The sequence below is a fragment of the Theileria annulata genome, chromosome 1, assembly GCF_000003225.4.
Source record: "Theileria annulata chromosome 1, complete sequence, *** SEQUENCING IN PROGRESS ***".
In the NCBI taxonomy this organism is placed as follows: Eukaryota; Apicomplexa; class Aconoidasida; order Piroplasmida; family Theileriidae; genus Theileria; species Theileria annulata.
This window is the reverse complement of record NC_011129.2, coordinates 353,565-370,421: the sequence shown is the minus strand read 5'-3', so window position 1 is coordinate 370,421 and position 16,857 is coordinate 353,565. Positions and strand designations below refer to the sequence as shown.

Sequence of the window (16,857 nt, the reverse complement as noted above, 5' to 3'; positions counted from 1 at the left end):
GAAATAATATCGAAGAGATTAATCAACTTTAGTGGTATTCGGCTCAGTGTTTTGCTGATGTTTATGCTTAGGCTTACTTTTGAAATATTTCCGTTCGTGTGTATTTTTCTCTGAATTGACTGCGTTATTTTGTGGTTTTTCGTTTGCGGAGTTCCTCCAGTTCTCATCCTCGTCCCTGTGGTGGGACTTGGGCCTGTGACGGGATCTACGAGACCTACCGGAGCCTGTTCCCGAGGTGGGAAGTTTATCATTTTTAGGGTCAGGAGGCTGTTCAGAAACACTAGAAGTAGCGGGAGGCGCTGTAGAGTCTGGAGGTTGTGAAGTTGGAACGTCATTAGTTTTAGTTGGATCAGGATTAGTGAATAACCTGTCCTTTTTATCCTTTTGAGATTTAGCATTAATGTTTGGTTGATTAGTATTTACAGTTTGAGCGTTAGAAGATGTACTAGTGGGTTTTTTGCGTCTTGGATAACGATCCTTTTTACGCTTCTCTGCTAAAGGTGATAAATCACTTGTAAGAGTTTCATGAATTGTGGGTTCCAGCTGGTCTGACAGTGTATTTTCCAGCTGATTTGATAATGTGTTTTCTAACTGATTTGTTAGTCTACTTTCTAGCTGTCCGACGAGTCTTTCATCTAGTTTGTTGGTTAATGACTCTTGCAATAAAAGAGAGTTGTCTTTATAGTTGGTTAAATCCAGAAAAGGCTGCGACAGCTTATCAGATACATACTGCTTAATTGTAAGTCTATCGTCTCTTGTTCTATCTGATAGAATTGAGTGGTTAAGAGTGTCAATTGCTGTTGTCAGTTCAGCTTCGTTATATCCATCACTTTTGTTGTCCATCCAATTAGACTCTGAGACGGTAGGCGACTCCACCATAACGTTTGGTTTAAACATTTGAGGTCTCGAATTACTCTTCAACCTTGTTGCATACTGCTGAAAACCTTGGTAGATCCCGTTAGGGTTGGCTGGGTACGGCACTGAAGGTGGAGGTGGAGGTGGTGACTCTACACCTCTTCCGATGAAGTTGGTAAACCCTAGTGGGTAGTTGCCCTTCATTCCAGGCATCAGGAAGTCGGTACCCAGGATATTATCAGTGTCATCGCTGTTGGAATTTCTGAAAGATAACGAGTTGGAGTAGCTGCTGTCACGACTACTATGGAATCCTGGGCTGGCAACTGATTTAACGCTTGAAATTCTATGTTTGAACTTGTATCTGGTACTTCGAGGTTCCTTGGAGAGGCGATCTTGGTCGTTGGTGACGCTTGAGGTTTCCGAGATCCGATTATTTACACTAACATCTCGGTTACTCGAGCCCAGTAAATCTGGGAATGAAACATCGTCCAGTGTTCCGCTACATATTTTTATTTAATTAGTTAGCTTACGTTTTGCTTTCGACGTTTGATTCGTACTTTACTTCTGATTTCCAAGCGCTTCCCGCTGTCTTAATTTGGCTGGTTGTGTTAACTGCTATACCTCGTACGCTTACACTTATGCCTGAATAAAATATTAATTTTTATTTATATGTTTATTTGCCTACCGGTCTTTTTTAAGCACTTAGATAATAGCCTTTGTCCCAGTGATAGGGATTCGAGGCTCATATTAGACAAATTTTCCTCAGAATTGGTTTCATTATTCCAATTTTTATCCATTTTTATAAATGAGTGGTTTGATCAGGCAAACTTGGTGAAAATATACAAAACAACCAATATACCCTTAAATAAAATCCCAGGTTAAGGCAAAATTATGAATCGTATATGTTAAAATACGAAAAGTTGGAAGTTTTGGTTTAAAAATGCTATGAGTTGGATTTGGTAGGGAATTAGCCTTAGACCAGAAGATACCCAAACAACAAAGTTTTGGATTTAAGGGTAACAGTTTACAATTAGGCAAAAGCCTAGTGGGAACGATAAGAAAATAAAATATAGATGTATAATTATAAACAAGGGGCAAACATGAAGGTATCTGGGATGTTTTGGATCTTTTACTCTCACGAGCCCAACAACCGACCCAAGGATTACTTAATAGCCAAGGGTAACGGGAGTACATATCAACTATATCACTCAGAGAAGTTTAAATAGTCTGGGTAAGTATATGATAAGAAATTAGTTCAGTTCCATATTAAAATATTGTACACATCCAAGTGTCACATCCGAGCCACCTCTCCGTACAGTTCCTGAAAATTCTTTCAAGTTACTTATTATACCTGTAATTTTCTGTTCATTGATTTTTCCTTCTGTAATTGGCTCAACTGGAATGATATTCTCTCCTCCGATGATCTTCTTTCCACCTGTTCCATTTCCTTGAATGAGTTGCAGTCATTTGTTGATTGTATAATGGAATCATACATTTCTCCTATTACAATTTTATTATTTCTTCTACTTACCAATTTCTTTAAGTATTTTTTCTTCTCTACTGCGATACCCTCCAGTTGACACATTATACTTATTTTCCAGGCTTTTTATTCTCTTAGATAGATTTTCCAGGTGTTTCTCGTATTCTTTACATAACATTTCTTCCGCTAACTTTTGTTCTTGCAGTGTTAGCTTTTCACATGGCATATATCTCTTTTGGAGGTGAGAATACTTAAAGTTGCTCGTTTTCCTATTAAATGTGTTGATTTTGGTAGAGAACGTACCATTCTAGCAACAAATTTGAATCTTCTAGGCCTTTTGACAAGTTTTCCGCTTCGGAATCGATTAGTTTCCTTGATTCCTACAGATAATTTCAATTGGAGTTAGTTACCTCTATTAGTTTCAAATCAAAATACTCCTTAGGTTTGTACTGGTCCGCAGGTCTTCCGTGAGGAATAGGATGTTTCACACTGTCGTATGCCAGCAGGTTTACGAACTCTTCATTTATTAACTGGTTATACTTGGACTGCGATTCATTAAATGTATTTTCTAGGTCATTTACAAAAACTATTGAATTGAAGACTACTGGTCTTGGCAGCTTTCTCTGGATGACTTGTGTCTCCAGGAGTTCTCTTTCTTCTTGTTTTTTCTTTTCCAATTCCTGTTTACGTCTTTCTATCTCTTCCATATCCAAATCTTGTTCAACTTCTTCCTCTTCCATGGTTTCAATATCTGGAATTGTAACTTCAACATTCCCTTCTGGCTCTGGGAGGTTTGACAAGCTTGCCTTTACGTATAACCTTGCCATATCCAGTCTAGCCCTAAAATTTCAATTAGTACATTCAAACAGTTTTATAGAATATTTTAGTTAAATAAATTTACTTTGATCCAATCGGGTCCGAATCCGAGGCGTCATCATATACTGAGGGTTCACTTGGTCTAGGCGTAAATGCTGAGGAAGACCTCGATCCAAAGATAGTTAAGGGGGTCTGAGCCTAAAATTGGTTTTATATTCCAAATAAACCTACCATAAGCTGTTTAATTGGGTTAGGGGTCTGAAACTGTGAAGGAGTTGGCGGCACAGGGAATGATGAGTCGGGAAAGTTCATTTCTCCCTAAAAGCAAATATAAAAAATTTTAACTTACTTCAAGTGGTGTTTGCAATCTATTAGCCATTGCTGCTATTCTTGCTTCCTCCATTATTGAGGTGGTCATTGGTGTCCTTGCCACCGTGCTGTTGGCTACATTTTCCAAAAGCTGGATGTCCGCTCCCATTTTGATTATTTGATTCTAGGTTATATTTATTAAATTCCTAAACTTACTATTTCATCATCTGTCATTGTTGGTTCTGGTAGTACAAGTTTATTCTTCAATGTTTTTGATTTGTCGTACTTTTCAAAAATTGACATTGCAGCCGGTGTGTCATCACTCTGTAGTCTCTTTAGCTTTCTTATATCATCTTTTCTCAATTTATTCATTTCTTGGTCTCGACGAATTCCCTCCAGTTGCTCAATACTAAACTCAAATTAATTGTAAATAAAAATACTTCTTAATTGATAGGTTAGCTGGCCTTTCTTCATCTGGAGGATAAAATCCCTTTGGTGGTTGCATTTCAAATGGTATTTCCTTTTCATAATCCATTGTTATTTTTTTCATTTTGAAGTTTCTAACATTTATTCCTGCTGATTTTAATTCTCTACGTTTTTGTAGCATTGCGATTCGTTTTGATTGTTCCAGGGCCTTCTCTCGTGCCTTCCTTTTAGCCTTTTTTCCGCGTGTATTTGCCAAACGTGCTCTTGCTTCCGCCAGCATTTCCTTTTCGTCATCATCCATATCCACTGCATCAGCTCTTGAGGGTTTACACTCCAATTGCGGATCAATTTCACCCGGTCTCAGTTTTCTTGGATCAAATTGATCATCCTAAATTAAAATATATCTTTTGGTATAAATCATACCTCTTCTCGCCCTTGAGCTTGGTCTAGGAGACGTTCATAATGTTGGAGGCATTGATATGCTGTTCTTCCTATTAGCGGTCCGATTGTTCTCCATTGTGTTGGAAATAATTTGGCTAGATGTAGAAGTTTTTCTTCCTCTTCTCTTGACCATTCAGTTTTTTTGATATGTGGATCTAACCACTCGAACCTAAAAAAATCATTGTGAATTGAGAATTTATTTGTATAGGCTTACCATCTTGCTTTACATTGCTTTGCTGATTTATTTACCAATAATGACGAGACTCTGGACCAATTATTGAGGCCATATTTCATGACTGCTGCCTTGAGGACTTCATCCTCTGTGTTTTTCCAGACTCCTCCCTTGATTTGGATGAGCATCTTGGAATATATAAATTAAATATAAAAATAAATTAAAATTGTTTATTTTAAAATATTAAACTTAATGTTTTATTTAAAAAACATAATCATATTTCCCCACCCTTTGAATGAAAGGTCCTTCATTTTAAACACATTATAAAATATTTTTTATAATTAAAACTATTATATTGCATATTAAATTTTTACTATTTTCTGACCTAACTAATCTTCTTTTTCGGTATTTTTCGCCTATCTAAACCATCTTCTTCAAATTCAAGATTCCATTTTGAATTTTTAGTTTTTAATGACTTTTTTTTCTTCCAAGAAAGGTGTTATCTTTTTAACTATGTAGTCCAATCTCGACTGAAAGTATTTTATTGTTTTAACACTACCTGCTTGTTTCTGTTCTTCCAGTTATAATAATTAATTCCAACCACGTTCCAGCCCATATCTTTGAGAATCTTATACTTGAGCTGGGTTAGTGCGTTGAGTTCTTTGGAGTTGTGGAAAAAGTGAGTGTATCCGTTCACCTCTATAGCCACCTATATTTTTTAAATTATGTTCAAGTTACATTTATTTTTGGGATGGCGTAGTCCAGTGTGTAAGGCCCTATCTTTAGTTCAGACTTGTGCTTTAACTTGAGTTCATCCAGCAGTCTTCCGAGCTTCAACTTAATAAAAATGTTAAATCAGTGGAAATACCTGCATTTTAGACGTATTTGGGGTGTATATAATGTTTAGTTCAACGATTGAGTTGAATAGTGATTCAAATCTACCGGGGAAAGAGGCCATGTTATATTTCAAAAAGTATAGACAAATCCCTAGCTGTTACACATAAACAAAGTTTTTAATGTACCTGGTTGACTTCAATCTCAACTAGCGATGAAAGCCTTTCACTAATTCTATCAATAAGTGAATTTATTATATCTTTGACTTGTTCGTCAACTGAAATATGTTTATGATAATAGTACTAACAGTTTGCCTCCAAATTAGATACAACAATTGATAACAGCGAGTTGCATAGTTCCTGAGAACCAAAATGATACAAAGAAGAAGGTAATCCCTGGTATAACAACTTTTTATACAATTCATTCTTGTACTGCAAGAATGACAGTGACCTGAACACCATGGCCAGAAGGGACTTGTCCTGCATTACTTTATGATAATTTATCACTCACCGAACACAATTCCTGATAATTATAATCATTTAGAAGAAACCTCGAACAAATTGAGTCCAATATTAGCTGGTCTTTGTACTGCAATTTCGAACATAAGTGTAGAATAAAACATAGGTCAAAGTTTGTGAAAAGTGAAATATCGTCTGGAATTTTAGCTGAAACCAGAGGAGCGAATGTATTTATATTCAATAAGTCCAGCTTATTGAGATCAATTAGGTACTGTGTTAAATCTCTCGGATCAATAAGTTTATGCTTTCGGAGTATTATGCGATTAATTACTGACAATAATGATAGCTATACACGTATTAATTACTACATAAAACCATACCTTTTTGTGTGATACTTTTGCAAGTGAGTGAATTATTTTCAGAAGGTCCTTTGAATCCAGTGTGTCCAAATTGAACCGAATCTTGTCACACAGGTGGTCCCATAAGTTAGAGTCTCTAACTTTACTCTGTTGATGAAATGATAATTGTAGCAAGAATTAAACATACTCTACTAAGAGTGTCGAAGGAGTATATTATCTGGTCATTAGATAATTCTCCAACTGCGTTTGATAGAAAGGTGGAGGTAGCATTAGGTGTATAGAATCTTCTGTATATACTGTTACATTTTATAGTTTTCAAATTTGTTATAAATCTGTACATTAAAATTTATAAAAATATATTAATATAATATTTTTGAGTTAAGTTAATAGTTATAATCCACCACATATTATAGGTGTATGTAACATAAGTTAACTTTAGCTAAATGTAATATATGATTAAATTAACAGTAAGAAGAAGTGTTTCTGATGGTTTTAAATCCTTTTTTAACAATCTCGAAAGGTATAAGAATCTGAGTTATGCAGATAAAAACAAATTATTGTCGCAGTTTGACTTGAAGGTACACATTAGTTTATTAATCATGGTTTAAAAATTAATATTCCCATATTTAGGAAGTTGGTCCTGAAGTTATCTCAGAAATAAATAAAAAATTGGACCTTCCTGATAACACACATGTATCCGATAAGAAGAGCGATGTCGGAGAATTCGACCACCTTACCTTCATAAAAAGAGAGTTAAAAAGATTGAAAAGCTCACCCTTAAAGAAAAAACAACTCTTGAGGAAAGAAATAGTAATAAAAGGACCAAATAAGTTTTATTTTGGCATAGATCCAACAAAGGAACTTGACCCTATTGAAATAAAGTAATTTTACCAATACTATCTATTTCATAGGTCACCTTTATTCTCAACAGAAAAGGAAAGCGAGTCTCTGGTTTCGGATGTTAAGAAGGCTACAAGATATGAGCTAGTGCAACAAATTTTAGAGGATTCAAGACCAGTACCACAGGTAACCACTCCTGCACTAAAATTTTCAGCATGCTCTAACGGATGATTTTTTGGATGTTCTATCCAGAGCAATAGAAGAGAATCTTTCAAATTTAGAGTTTGTTTTTGACAATTAAACTTTTATAGGAGGCCAACATTGGTTAACGAGCTCTCAGATTATAGGCCAGCTTACGCTTTAAAAAGAGCAGCATTTCGAAATTTACTCCTTAACAAGTGTGTTAGAAATGCTTTTGAGGATAGCAGAGTAGAAAAGTTTATAGATTCTCAGATAGAAGTTTACAAACAAAGGCTAAATGTAAGTAATAGATAAATTAAGTTTGTTCAGGCTCCATTGCCACCTGAGGTTTTAGAGCCACTGCTTGCCTTCAGAGGAGATGTTTACTACTCATTCTCACCAATGAAACGCCTTCAACAGAAGTTAAATGGAATTAACATAATAGTTGACTCAATTTCTAAGGGTTTGTTTGAAATGGTGTTTATGTCATTAGGTGAGGACGTTTTATCAAAACTCCCTGAATTTGCTAAAAAAACTGATTACCCATTCAATAACTATTACGGTTTCAAATCTTCAGTACCAAATGAAGTTACTGGTTCCATAAGGATGGGGAAGGAGAACAGGGAAGATGATTTGAGGTACCCAAATCTTCAGTGTGTAGCACATTCTCTTCCCAAGGACCCAAAGTACAGAGCAATAGTATCGCATTCGATAAAGGTGCTTGAGAGAAGCAAAGGATGGGACCAAACCAGTAAGATAAAGGCCATCAACAGGCTAATTAACGTGTACAATAGTATGAGCTCATCCGATTATTACTCGAGGGTAATGGAAAAATCAGTTCCAACTGATGATTCTAAGCCTAAGGTCATAAAAACCCTAACTAGGCAGGAGGTGTTTAATAAGGGCCTTCGCTATATCCAATCTCTCTTTAGGAATCACTGGAACCGCTCTAAGCGTAAATAGTTAATTTCATTACGTCCACATGTTTATAATTAAGTTTTTTAAAAATCAATAAAAAATAAATACCCTGCTCTAAATTGACAGAAGTGGGATTCGAACCCACGCCCTTAAAGGACTGCGACCTGAACACAGCGCCATAGACCGCTCGGCCATTCTGTCTGAGTTTGAGGTCATGTTTTTGTTTTATAAAGTGGAAATAAAATATTTGATTTGAATATAATTTTTTGATATTACTTTTTATTCCATGGATTTAATAATTAATCAAATTAGTAAAATGTGGGAATCCACAGTCCCAACTCCGATACAATGACCCCTTTGAATAAAATTATACTTAAAAAGAATTTATAAATATTATTACATTAATTTTTAGAAGTTCTGGTCTTAGCAATTAGGCTCATGATCTGGGCCAGGAAGGCCTCAATGTGCCATATATCCTTTGAGCCAAGCTTCATTGTGTGAGAAAAGTGAGCTGCAAGATGGAAAACACTGGGAACCAAAGATGGCTTCACCTTAGGTACAAGCTGGTCAACAATGTTCTGAAGTGAATTAATAGATGTGTGGAGTAATTACCTCTAAAATGAGATCGCCAGGGATGCAACACACCAAAAGTTCGTATATTTGAGGTCTTACAGCAGAGAGCCTGAAAATATTTGTAAAAATAGTTATTTACGTTGAAGGAGTTTGCGATGAGACAACTGATTGTACTACTTGCGTTATATTCTTTTCCCAGGGCATCATGAAGTTCTTAGTTTGCAGGGTGAATCCACCCATCGCTATGGTTTCCAGTGTCAATATGGACCTTCTCAAATTCCGTTTGCTTGATTCAGCAATGTTTCTAAGCATCTGGTCACTAGCTTGAGAAGGCGTGATGTCTTCTGAGTTGCAGATTTTCCTCAAAATTTGAACAATCTGATTTTTAATAATGAGTGTTACTAAGTTACCTCATCATTTGTGTGACTTCTAACCCTTATGCATAAACAACGGCTTCTTAGGGGAGGCATTATCTATGAACAGAATTTAAAGTCATAAAACAAACTCTTGATAGTTGTCTGACGTGTAAAAACATCCTTGCATTTTTGATATATGTTTCCATGGTTCTACGAAGGGCCGCCTGGGCCTCTTGGGTTAGTGTGTCGGCATCCTCAAAAAGGAAAGCTATAAAAATTTGAAATTTCAATTTAATTAATACAAACCTCTATAAGAAGGTCCTTTTGAAAAAAAGTTTGAGGCAGAAGGTGCTGAAGATAAGCTTCTTATAATATCCTGTACTATGTATCTATCTCTTGTTCCTAATTCTTGACATGGTACTAATTTCAAATATTAGTTTTCATATGTGGAACTAACTTTGAATATGGACTTCACTTTGGCATACTACAACCTCGCTAGTGTCCTTGTATGACAAGACGTCGGTTTTAATCTACAGAATCAGTTTGGAATCTGAATCAAAAATACCTTATCTACCTTATTTCCAAACACTGAGCGGAGAGTAGCTAGAATTCTGGATTTTTTTCCAGCTCCTGAAGGCCCATAGAATAAAAAATGCGGTAATTCACCATGCGATTTGTTGACTAACTTCAATAGGAGCTCACTAAGATCCTTGTGTGATGTGAAATCATTCAGGTTCTTTGGGCAATGCTTATCTATCCACAGCATATATATTAATCTTAAGAATATTATTAAAAATTAATTAATGAGAGGCCACACACCAAAGTCAGGATGTCTCTAATAATACTAGTCATCTTCCATTAAAATGCCCTTAGAAGATTGTCGTATTTTTTCCAGCTCACTAAAAAATTAATGTTATTCTCAGGAATCGGTTTGCTTACTCTAATCTTTCCATTATCAGTTTATCTCTTTCATGTGGGAAAGATTCCAACCTTTGATACCTACTTTCAATTAATTTATTTCACAAACAACCTTTCATCATTTCTGAAATATAATTTTGCACTTTCCAAATTATCCTTCTTAGTTCCAGGATTATAATGGAGCGACTTCTTAAGCATCATTTTAAATGACTCCATTAACTCCCCTTTCTACATCATTAATTATCTATAAATACCTCACACACCTTATCTTCCTTCCACTTATTTAAACATTGATTTAAATTGTAACTTGGTAAATCCTTGAATAGCCTGATTCCAACCTTTTCTACCACCTAAATTTTATTTAAATATCTAGTTTACCTCGTCTAGGTCCAAATTAATGTTATCCGAGTTCAAAAGTCTCAACTTTGACTCAAATAACTCAACTCTTGCTTTCAAAAACTCTCTTGTAAATTTTTTGTATATATAATTCTTGTCCTCTAAATATTTGTTGGTGAACCTTGGATCATTATTCAGAATTTCTTCTTGGAGAGGTTCAACTTCTCCGTCTTTGAACGGCATTTTAATCTTTTCATGTAAAAGATTTAGAAAATTATCCTCAGCTAGTTTCCTTAGGTGTGTATCTCGATGTGATTTTTCATCAACTTTATCAAGTTTCTTTGATGATTCCCTTGTTTTTGAGGGCTCCTCTAATCTTCTCTTCTTTTCATTACGTGTTTCAGTGTCCTTTTCATCCTCTTTTGTCTCCAATGTTACTGAAGTTGACGACTTCTCAGCGAGAAGTTCTCTCATAAATTTGTTGAATAGACTCTTTCTGTGCGATTTAGGAATATTTTTGTATCTTTGATCAAATATAAGCTTCGGTATACACTAATAACTTTTATATTTTGGGGTTTTACCTGCTCATAATTTACATTGTTAGGAAAGTTTAGGGATCTTATCAGTTCTTTATAATTATCCATATCCTCTTTAGGGACCTCTTTGTCATTTTCGTCTTTAAGGTCTTGTTTTTCTTCATTTTTCAGTGAAGGTCTCTCCCATTTGGTCTGTTAATTAATTGTTTTTTATCTAAATTAAAGTTTTGAACACACCTCTTTAGTCTCCTTATTGTAGTAATATTTATAGTTTTTGGAAGTTTTGACCTCATACCTTTAGAATTTTGTAAATTCGTGGACTTACCAGCTGGATTCCTCAAGTTGGTTCCATGAAGTTGGTACTCCTACATCATCCATATGGTTTTTTAAGATTCGGGAACAAATTTAATCTTGAATATTATAATACATTTAAAAATACAGACTTTTAACTAATATGTAAATCATTTTATAAGACAGATTATGTAGCAATGTTGTTTATGGTGTGTGTTATGGACTCTATGAGGGCGTTGGTTTGAGGAGAGTAGTTTGGTATTTGTTGGAACCTGGGATTAGTAAAGAGTTCCAGAACCACAAGGGATACTCCCCAGGGACACTTGCCTGGCGCTATGAATGACTCTAGGAGCACTCTAAGTATAACGTGCTTGGTGTCAAGGTCGTTTTTACACTCGTCAAACATTGTGATAATGAGACATGAGAAGAAGAATGTGTGTGCGTTTGGATCCCTGAGGTGCCTAACAATTGAGCAAACGAGTTGGTATTTTGCTTTTATGGGTAGTGCTTTAATTAACCACAAAAACAGGAATAGTCTGGCGTTTGTATCATGAAGATCTTGTGACACATCTAAAAATTAGTTAATAAATGAATAATTATCTATTAAATATTCTTACTTGGGTGTGTTGTGACGATTTCCAGTGTCAGAGAGTTAAAAGTCATTACTGATTGCGCTGGAGTGTTGTTTACTTGTTCGGTGAGTATTAGGCATATTGTCTCCAGATCTTGGCAGCTTACCAGTGAGGAGAGTCCGAATTTGGAGAGTTTAGTTAGCACCTTTGTGACCAGAAGTGATAACCTATTTCTTGAAATGTGATTTGACCATGAGTTGGACACTTTGGGTGCGACTTTCATTTCTGGAATTACATCCACTCCCTTAACTCCCAGGAAACCTTTAAGTACTGATGGTCCTTTGTTGCCCACACTTGAGGCCAACCTCTCAATTGCGAACGTTCCGAAGAAATTCAGGTAGTTGATGCTGACGAACTCGGGGCACAGGTTAGAAACATGCTCCACACAGTTGAAGTACACAGATGTGAAATATTCTACATAATTATCAATATCCCTAACAGTATCCTTTTCAGACTCCAGACTATCTTCTTTAACCATAAGATCCTTATTTTCATTTGATTCTTTGTTTGTGTTTGGGTAGTTGTTTATGTCTGCTGTGTATATTGAGAGGAGGTTGAATATTCTTGAGAGTATTCTCCAGCACTTTGAGGATCTAAGGGATCCGTTGATTAGTGCTGGGTGGACTAGCAACCTCATAAAGAAGAATGAAAAGCCAGGCACTCTTGTCGGATTGATATACTCAAGTGCGTATAAAAATGTTAGTTTTGCGTAAACATAGTTAGGTTCTTCATACCTGTCGAAATAGACCATCAGTGAGAGCCATATGTTATATGAGCTAAGGTAATGTCCTTGGTGTACTATTATGCTGGATAGTGATGATAATAGTTTCTGAAGTGCACTACAGGGCGGGATATCTCCCACTCCTCCCACTAACCTCAACATCACGTCAATCATCTTGCACAGTCCTTCAAGGCAATCAAAGAGTGTTATTGGTGGAGCACTTAACCCTTGTGCTGAGGACGAGGATGCACTGCTACTTGCGCTTGAATTTGTGTTACTTTCATCACTCATACTTTCACTTTTCGTGCTCGGATCATTACTTGCATTCAATGAGGTCATCATAGAACTAGTGTTAGTAGATGCCTGGGGACGCATGTTTGGCATTGTTGTCAAACCATTTACTTTCTGGTTGTTTGGATCTTTGTTTGCCATGTTGAACAGCTTTGATGTTTTTTCAAAATGTATTATTGTGTACAGGCACGATGAGAAGAATGAATCAGTTCCTCCTTCCATTTTAAATAGTGACTGGAGGTTGAACTTCTGGAAGAACTGTCTCCATGATAACAGTAACGAGTCTCCTTCGACATTTTTGCTACATTCTACCCATTTTCCAAACAGTGCTCCGAATACGAACCTGTGAGAGTCATTGACTGGTGATGGGATTGGAACTCTACGTGCTCCTCCAAATCCATCTATCTGGTCATCTGATCTCTGATCATTATATTCTGTTCCTACTTGAACTTGTGTGCTTGGGTTTGTTTTGAAATGGTGTATCCCAAACAGTGTGTTTAAGTTCTGCTTCAGAATCGTTGTTAAAACCAGTATTGTGGGCTTAGGTTCGTTTTGCACATCTACTATATCCTTTAGTAGCTTTGACCATGCATCTTTAATTAGAACTCCTGGGTATGTTTTACATGGTTCTAGTCCACAGGAAAGGCTTGATATTTCCCTCACCAGAGGTGCTCCTACTGTGGGCGGTGCAGACTTTTGGTCGATCAGTGCTATTGCTGTTGCCACTATAGACATCTCTATTGCGTATACATTTTTCCCTCTTTCCATTGCCAGTATCAAATAGTGTGTGAGTTCTGACCACTCCAGCAATTTGTATCTCAGAAGTCCTGTCACTACTATTATGTTGAACAGGTTATTGTTCTGGTCCAGCGGTAATGAGTATAACATGTTTCCTAGCATCTGTTTTACTGCCGGGTTAATACTATTAAGGCCATCAAGTATACAGAGTAAAACCTCCACATTAAGACCTGCGTTTGATCCCAGGCCCTCACATAGAAACATCAGCAAACACTTTGCGATAGCCATGGATGCTACTTCTCTGCATCCCGACGTCTCCACCACGTTCAGGCACTTGATTATACAGGAGAACACTTCGTGGTCGTGTGGTAAGCTGTACAGGACATGGAGTGACTGTGTGCTGAAAATATGTTCCGTCTTCCCCGGCTCCAAACCAGTGTTATACAGTGGTGGCGGGAACATGGATATTTCTCTCAGCGGCTCCCTCAGCTCGCTAAGGCACTCTTCAAAGAGTGTCAACACTGTGTGTAGTCCGTCTGAAAATAAATTAGCTTTAGTGAAAACATACTTACATAACTACTCACATAAACTTATTTAACTTACTTGGTGACGATTGTTGCAATGATGATGTTGGCATTTGGTTTGCTGGTGATGATATAGGCGGTTGACCCATCATCACTTGTCCTTGGAACTGTTGGTTCATTTGATTGACTGGAAATTGCTGGCTTTGAATTGAGTGTTGTGACACTGATGAAGGGCTGTGTAATTGAACTCTCTGTGGTGTCGTTCTTGAGTTTCCGAATATAGATTTGTACACCACCAACGCGTGCTGGTTATTATTTCTGGTGTTCCAATTATTAATGAGGGTTGGTAGAAAGTTTGTGGGCAACTTTGGTTCCCTTGATATTGGTTTGAGTATCTCCATAAAGAGGAGGTCGCTTTCTCTGATCGCATACTCTTGTGTGATTTTTTCGACTACATTTACGCAAACTGCCAGGTTATCTTGGCTCAGTACTTGGACTAATTGTTCCACCAGCACCTGATCATTACAATCTTGTGTTCTATGTGTCTGTATTGACGACCTTAGGCTTTCATGGAATGCTACCTTTAATGGTTCCTTGCAGGTTGCCACCACTAGGTTCGTTGCCAACGTTTCAAACATCATTCTCGTTGCTCCTCTGGTTACATTTTCATCTTCTTGGTTTGAAAAATCCTTTGCTATTATGACCTTTGTGCACATTCTAGCCAGTGAAAGTGAGTGTTCGCATACCACTGATAGGACGTGCCTCACTGCTCTTTCCACTGCTATTGGCACCAGCGATCTGAATTGTGGTTGTATTTCGAACAGTGCTATTGAGGGTGAGATAACAACATTGTTGTGCAAGTTGTGCATCATGTTGTCTATGAACCTCGTCATGCTCATGTTGATTTGTGCATGGGCGAAGTTAGCTGTTGTTGGTAGGTTAACTGCTGGCGGTGGTGTAGTCGTCACGTTGCTTGGTGATCCTCCTGTGGGTACTGTATTTGTAACTTTTGTTGGTGCGTTATTGGTCGTTTGTGTTACTACATTATTCAAGTTAGTTGGTACATCTGGAGTGTATATTGCATTGAATTTGGAGGAGGAGGTTGTTAGTGTTCCTTCTCTTATAATCTTTGACAGCAGTTGATTTAATTTTTCTCGATCTCCTGGGTACTGAACATTCTTTTCTTCCAGAGTATTTGCTCCTGCTTGAACACCATTTGTCTTTGTTGTTGTAGAACTGGTTGTTTGTACAGTGTTTGCTGGATTTGGTGGTTCGAAATCTGGACTATTTTTTGGTGGATTTTTGGATGTGAGCAAATTAGTTTTATTTGCGTAATCCTTCATTTCCAAATTCAGGTGCTTGAACAGGACTTCTACTTCAAACACTAAGTTTGTTTTAAGATTCGGTAGATCTCTTATCTCCATCAAGAATGATAACATCGCTGTTGTCCATGGATTTGGTGGCTTAAATATTTTACTGTTTTTGATCGATTCCATCGATTTACATATAAATGGCAGCACAACTACTAGGTATCCATTTTCGTATCCCTTGGTCAGCACTGTCTTTACATCCAGTTGTCTATGGATTATTGGTACGTTTCTGGACAGCGTTATTCTTCCTAGCCAACTTCCTAGGTTTTTCAACAGTGTTCTATATGCCAAGACTTCCTTGTGTTGTTCAACGTTTTTTAGGCATGAGTTTATACACAAATATGTTATTTGTATTGCTTGGTCGAACAGTTTTGGGTAGTTCATATTTTCTATGAAGTTTGCGAAAACGTCGTGGAGGTTATGTTCTTTGCTTGCTCTTGTGCGGATAATATACAGCAGGAGCCATGTGTTGTACTTCTGGTCCAATAGTGCCGAGACCTCAGTTGCTTTCTTTTCCACGTCATCTGGGCACATGTTGTTGAAAATTGAGTAAACGTGATCTACCAACGAATCCGGCGGCACTGTTGCGTCCACCTCCACATCTCCCATGATCAATTCCCACTCTCCAACCGATGCACGAATATCCAAGCCATATGATGGCGGTGATGTCTGCCCATTTTGTTCTGGTTGTGTTTGTGTTACCTCTTCTACCTGACCTATTACAATACCTTTCGATTGGTCTATATATGTGCTATTTTTCATGTTATCAGTCATGATCGTTTGCAGTTTTTCGCACGTTTTATAAAGTTGCGGGAAGGTCTCCTTTACGTCTGGGATTGACAGGAGTGAGTTAGAGAACCACGGGTACGATGCGATTGAATTTTCAAACTGCGATAGTGCTATTGTTCCGAATTGAAACATCTTTGATGTCTTTCCTCTTTTCAGCGCCTCCAGTATACATCTCGATGCTAACAGAAGAAGTGGCCCGTTTGACAATAGCAGTCCATGCTTTATCATTTTCCCGAACAATTCTGCTGTTATTGACAATTCTTGTAATGGGTACTTTGGGAAGAATCTGCATTCGTTGAACAGGATTTTAATCATGGTGTTGTATACGCTCTTGTTTCTCGATCCTTTTGGTGATGCGCTTAGGTGTCGCATTACTTCTATCATTTGGTCGGTTGTGATTTGTGATACGTACAGCTTGTAGAAATATTTATTAACAACATCTTCATCGTTTGTGTAATCTGGCCAGTTGTCGAAATCGACCTGGTCGACCAACGGGTCTGGGTCTGATTTTACGTTTGATGTGTTATCCATGTTTAATAATTTGAGTAACACGCGATATCAAAAATACGGCGAAATTAGTATAATTTTCATACTAACTCATGGGTTTTGTTTATAACAGTTTGCGATTGGCAATTTTGAATATTTTACTACAGTTTTGATACAGTTTTACTCCAAAGATTAATTTTAAAAACAC

At 37.0% G+C, this 16,857-nt stretch overlaps 7 protein-coding genes across 7 annotated transcripts, besides 1 other annotated feature; 1 reads left to right on the top strand and 6 right to left on the bottom strand.

Annotated features, from left to right (window-relative positions):
- Positions 1-18: 18 nt before the first annotated feature.
- TA17060 (ms1orf2 protein, putative) lies at positions 19-1,652 on the bottom strand (the record flags this gene model as incomplete). Its single annotated transcript, XM_948624.1, has 3 exons — positions 19-1,354; positions 1,386-1,497; positions 1,541-1,652. 3 exons carry the CDS (start codon positions 1,650-1,652, stop codon positions 19-21), a joined length of 1,560 nt encoding a protein of 519 aa, XP_953717.1.
- A 548-nt stretch (positions 1,653-2,200) lies between these two features.
- TA17065 (Myb-like DNA binding protein (CDC5)) lies at positions 2,201-4,687 on the bottom strand (the record flags this gene model as incomplete). Its single annotated transcript, XM_948623.1, has 11 exons — positions 2,201-2,355; positions 2,387-2,604; positions 2,639-2,715; positions 2,746-3,175; positions 3,237-3,349; positions 3,383-3,469; positions 3,501-3,644; positions 3,677-3,869; positions 3,901-4,274; positions 4,310-4,496; positions 4,542-4,687. 11 exons carry the CDS (start codon positions 4,685-4,687, stop codon positions 2,201-2,203), a joined length of 2,124 nt encoding a protein of 707 aa, XP_953716.1.
- Positions 4,688-4,820: 133 nt separating this feature from the next.
- Positions 4,821-6,490, bottom strand: TA17070 (uncharacterized protein; the record flags this gene model as incomplete). Its single annotated transcript, XM_948622.1, has 10 exons — positions 4,821-4,919; positions 4,976-5,029; positions 5,059-5,208; positions 5,238-5,330; positions 5,368-5,490; positions 5,522-5,610; positions 5,641-5,812; positions 5,844-6,137; positions 6,172-6,297; positions 6,338-6,490. 10 exons carry the CDS (start codon positions 6,488-6,490, stop codon positions 4,821-4,823), a joined length of 1,353 nt encoding a protein of 450 aa, XP_953715.1.
- Positions 6,491-6,602: 112 nt separating this feature from the next.
- Positions 6,603-8,133, top strand: TA17075 (uncharacterized protein; the record flags this gene model as incomplete). The annotated part of the gene is made up of 6 exons (XM_948621.1): positions 6,603-6,752; positions 6,781-7,031; positions 7,062-7,176; positions 7,205-7,272; positions 7,302-7,470; positions 7,501-8,133. 6 exons carry the CDS (start codon positions 6,603-6,605, stop codon positions 8,131-8,133), a joined length of 1,386 nt encoding a protein of 461 aa, XP_953714.1.
- A 75-nt stretch (positions 8,134-8,208) lies between these two features.
- Positions 8,209-8,289, top strand: a tRNA.
- A 200-nt stretch (positions 8,290-8,489) lies between these two features.
- TA17080 (replication factor C subunit, putative) lies at positions 8,490-9,783 on the bottom strand (the record flags this gene model as incomplete). Its single annotated transcript, XM_948620.1, has 8 exons — positions 8,490-8,666; positions 8,701-8,770; positions 8,801-9,039; positions 9,072-9,134; positions 9,167-9,285; positions 9,324-9,437; positions 9,475-9,547; positions 9,583-9,783. The coding sequence occupies 8 exons, from the start codon at positions 9,781-9,783 to the stop codon at positions 8,490-8,492; spliced, it is 1,056 nt and encodes a 351-aa protein (XP_953713.1).
- Positions 9,784-9,952: 169 nt separating this feature from the next.
- TA17085 (uncharacterized protein) lies at positions 9,953-11,185 on the bottom strand (the record flags this gene model as incomplete). Its single annotated transcript, XM_948619.1, has 7 exons — positions 9,953-10,019; positions 10,048-10,163; positions 10,190-10,285; positions 10,314-10,823; positions 10,853-10,999; positions 11,045-11,102; positions 11,133-11,185. 7 exons carry the CDS (start codon positions 11,183-11,185, stop codon positions 9,953-9,955), a joined length of 1,047 nt encoding a protein of 348 aa, XP_953712.1.
- Positions 11,186-11,285: 100 nt separating this feature from the next.
- On the bottom strand, positions 11,286-16,694 carry TA17090 (uncharacterized protein; the record flags this gene model as incomplete). Its single annotated transcript, XM_948618.1, has 3 exons — positions 11,286-11,668; positions 11,716-14,016; positions 14,084-16,694. 3 exons carry the CDS (start codon positions 16,692-16,694, stop codon positions 11,286-11,288), a joined length of 5,295 nt encoding a protein of 1,764 aa, XP_953711.1.
- Between the last annotated feature and the right edge of the window lie 163 nt (positions 16,695-16,857).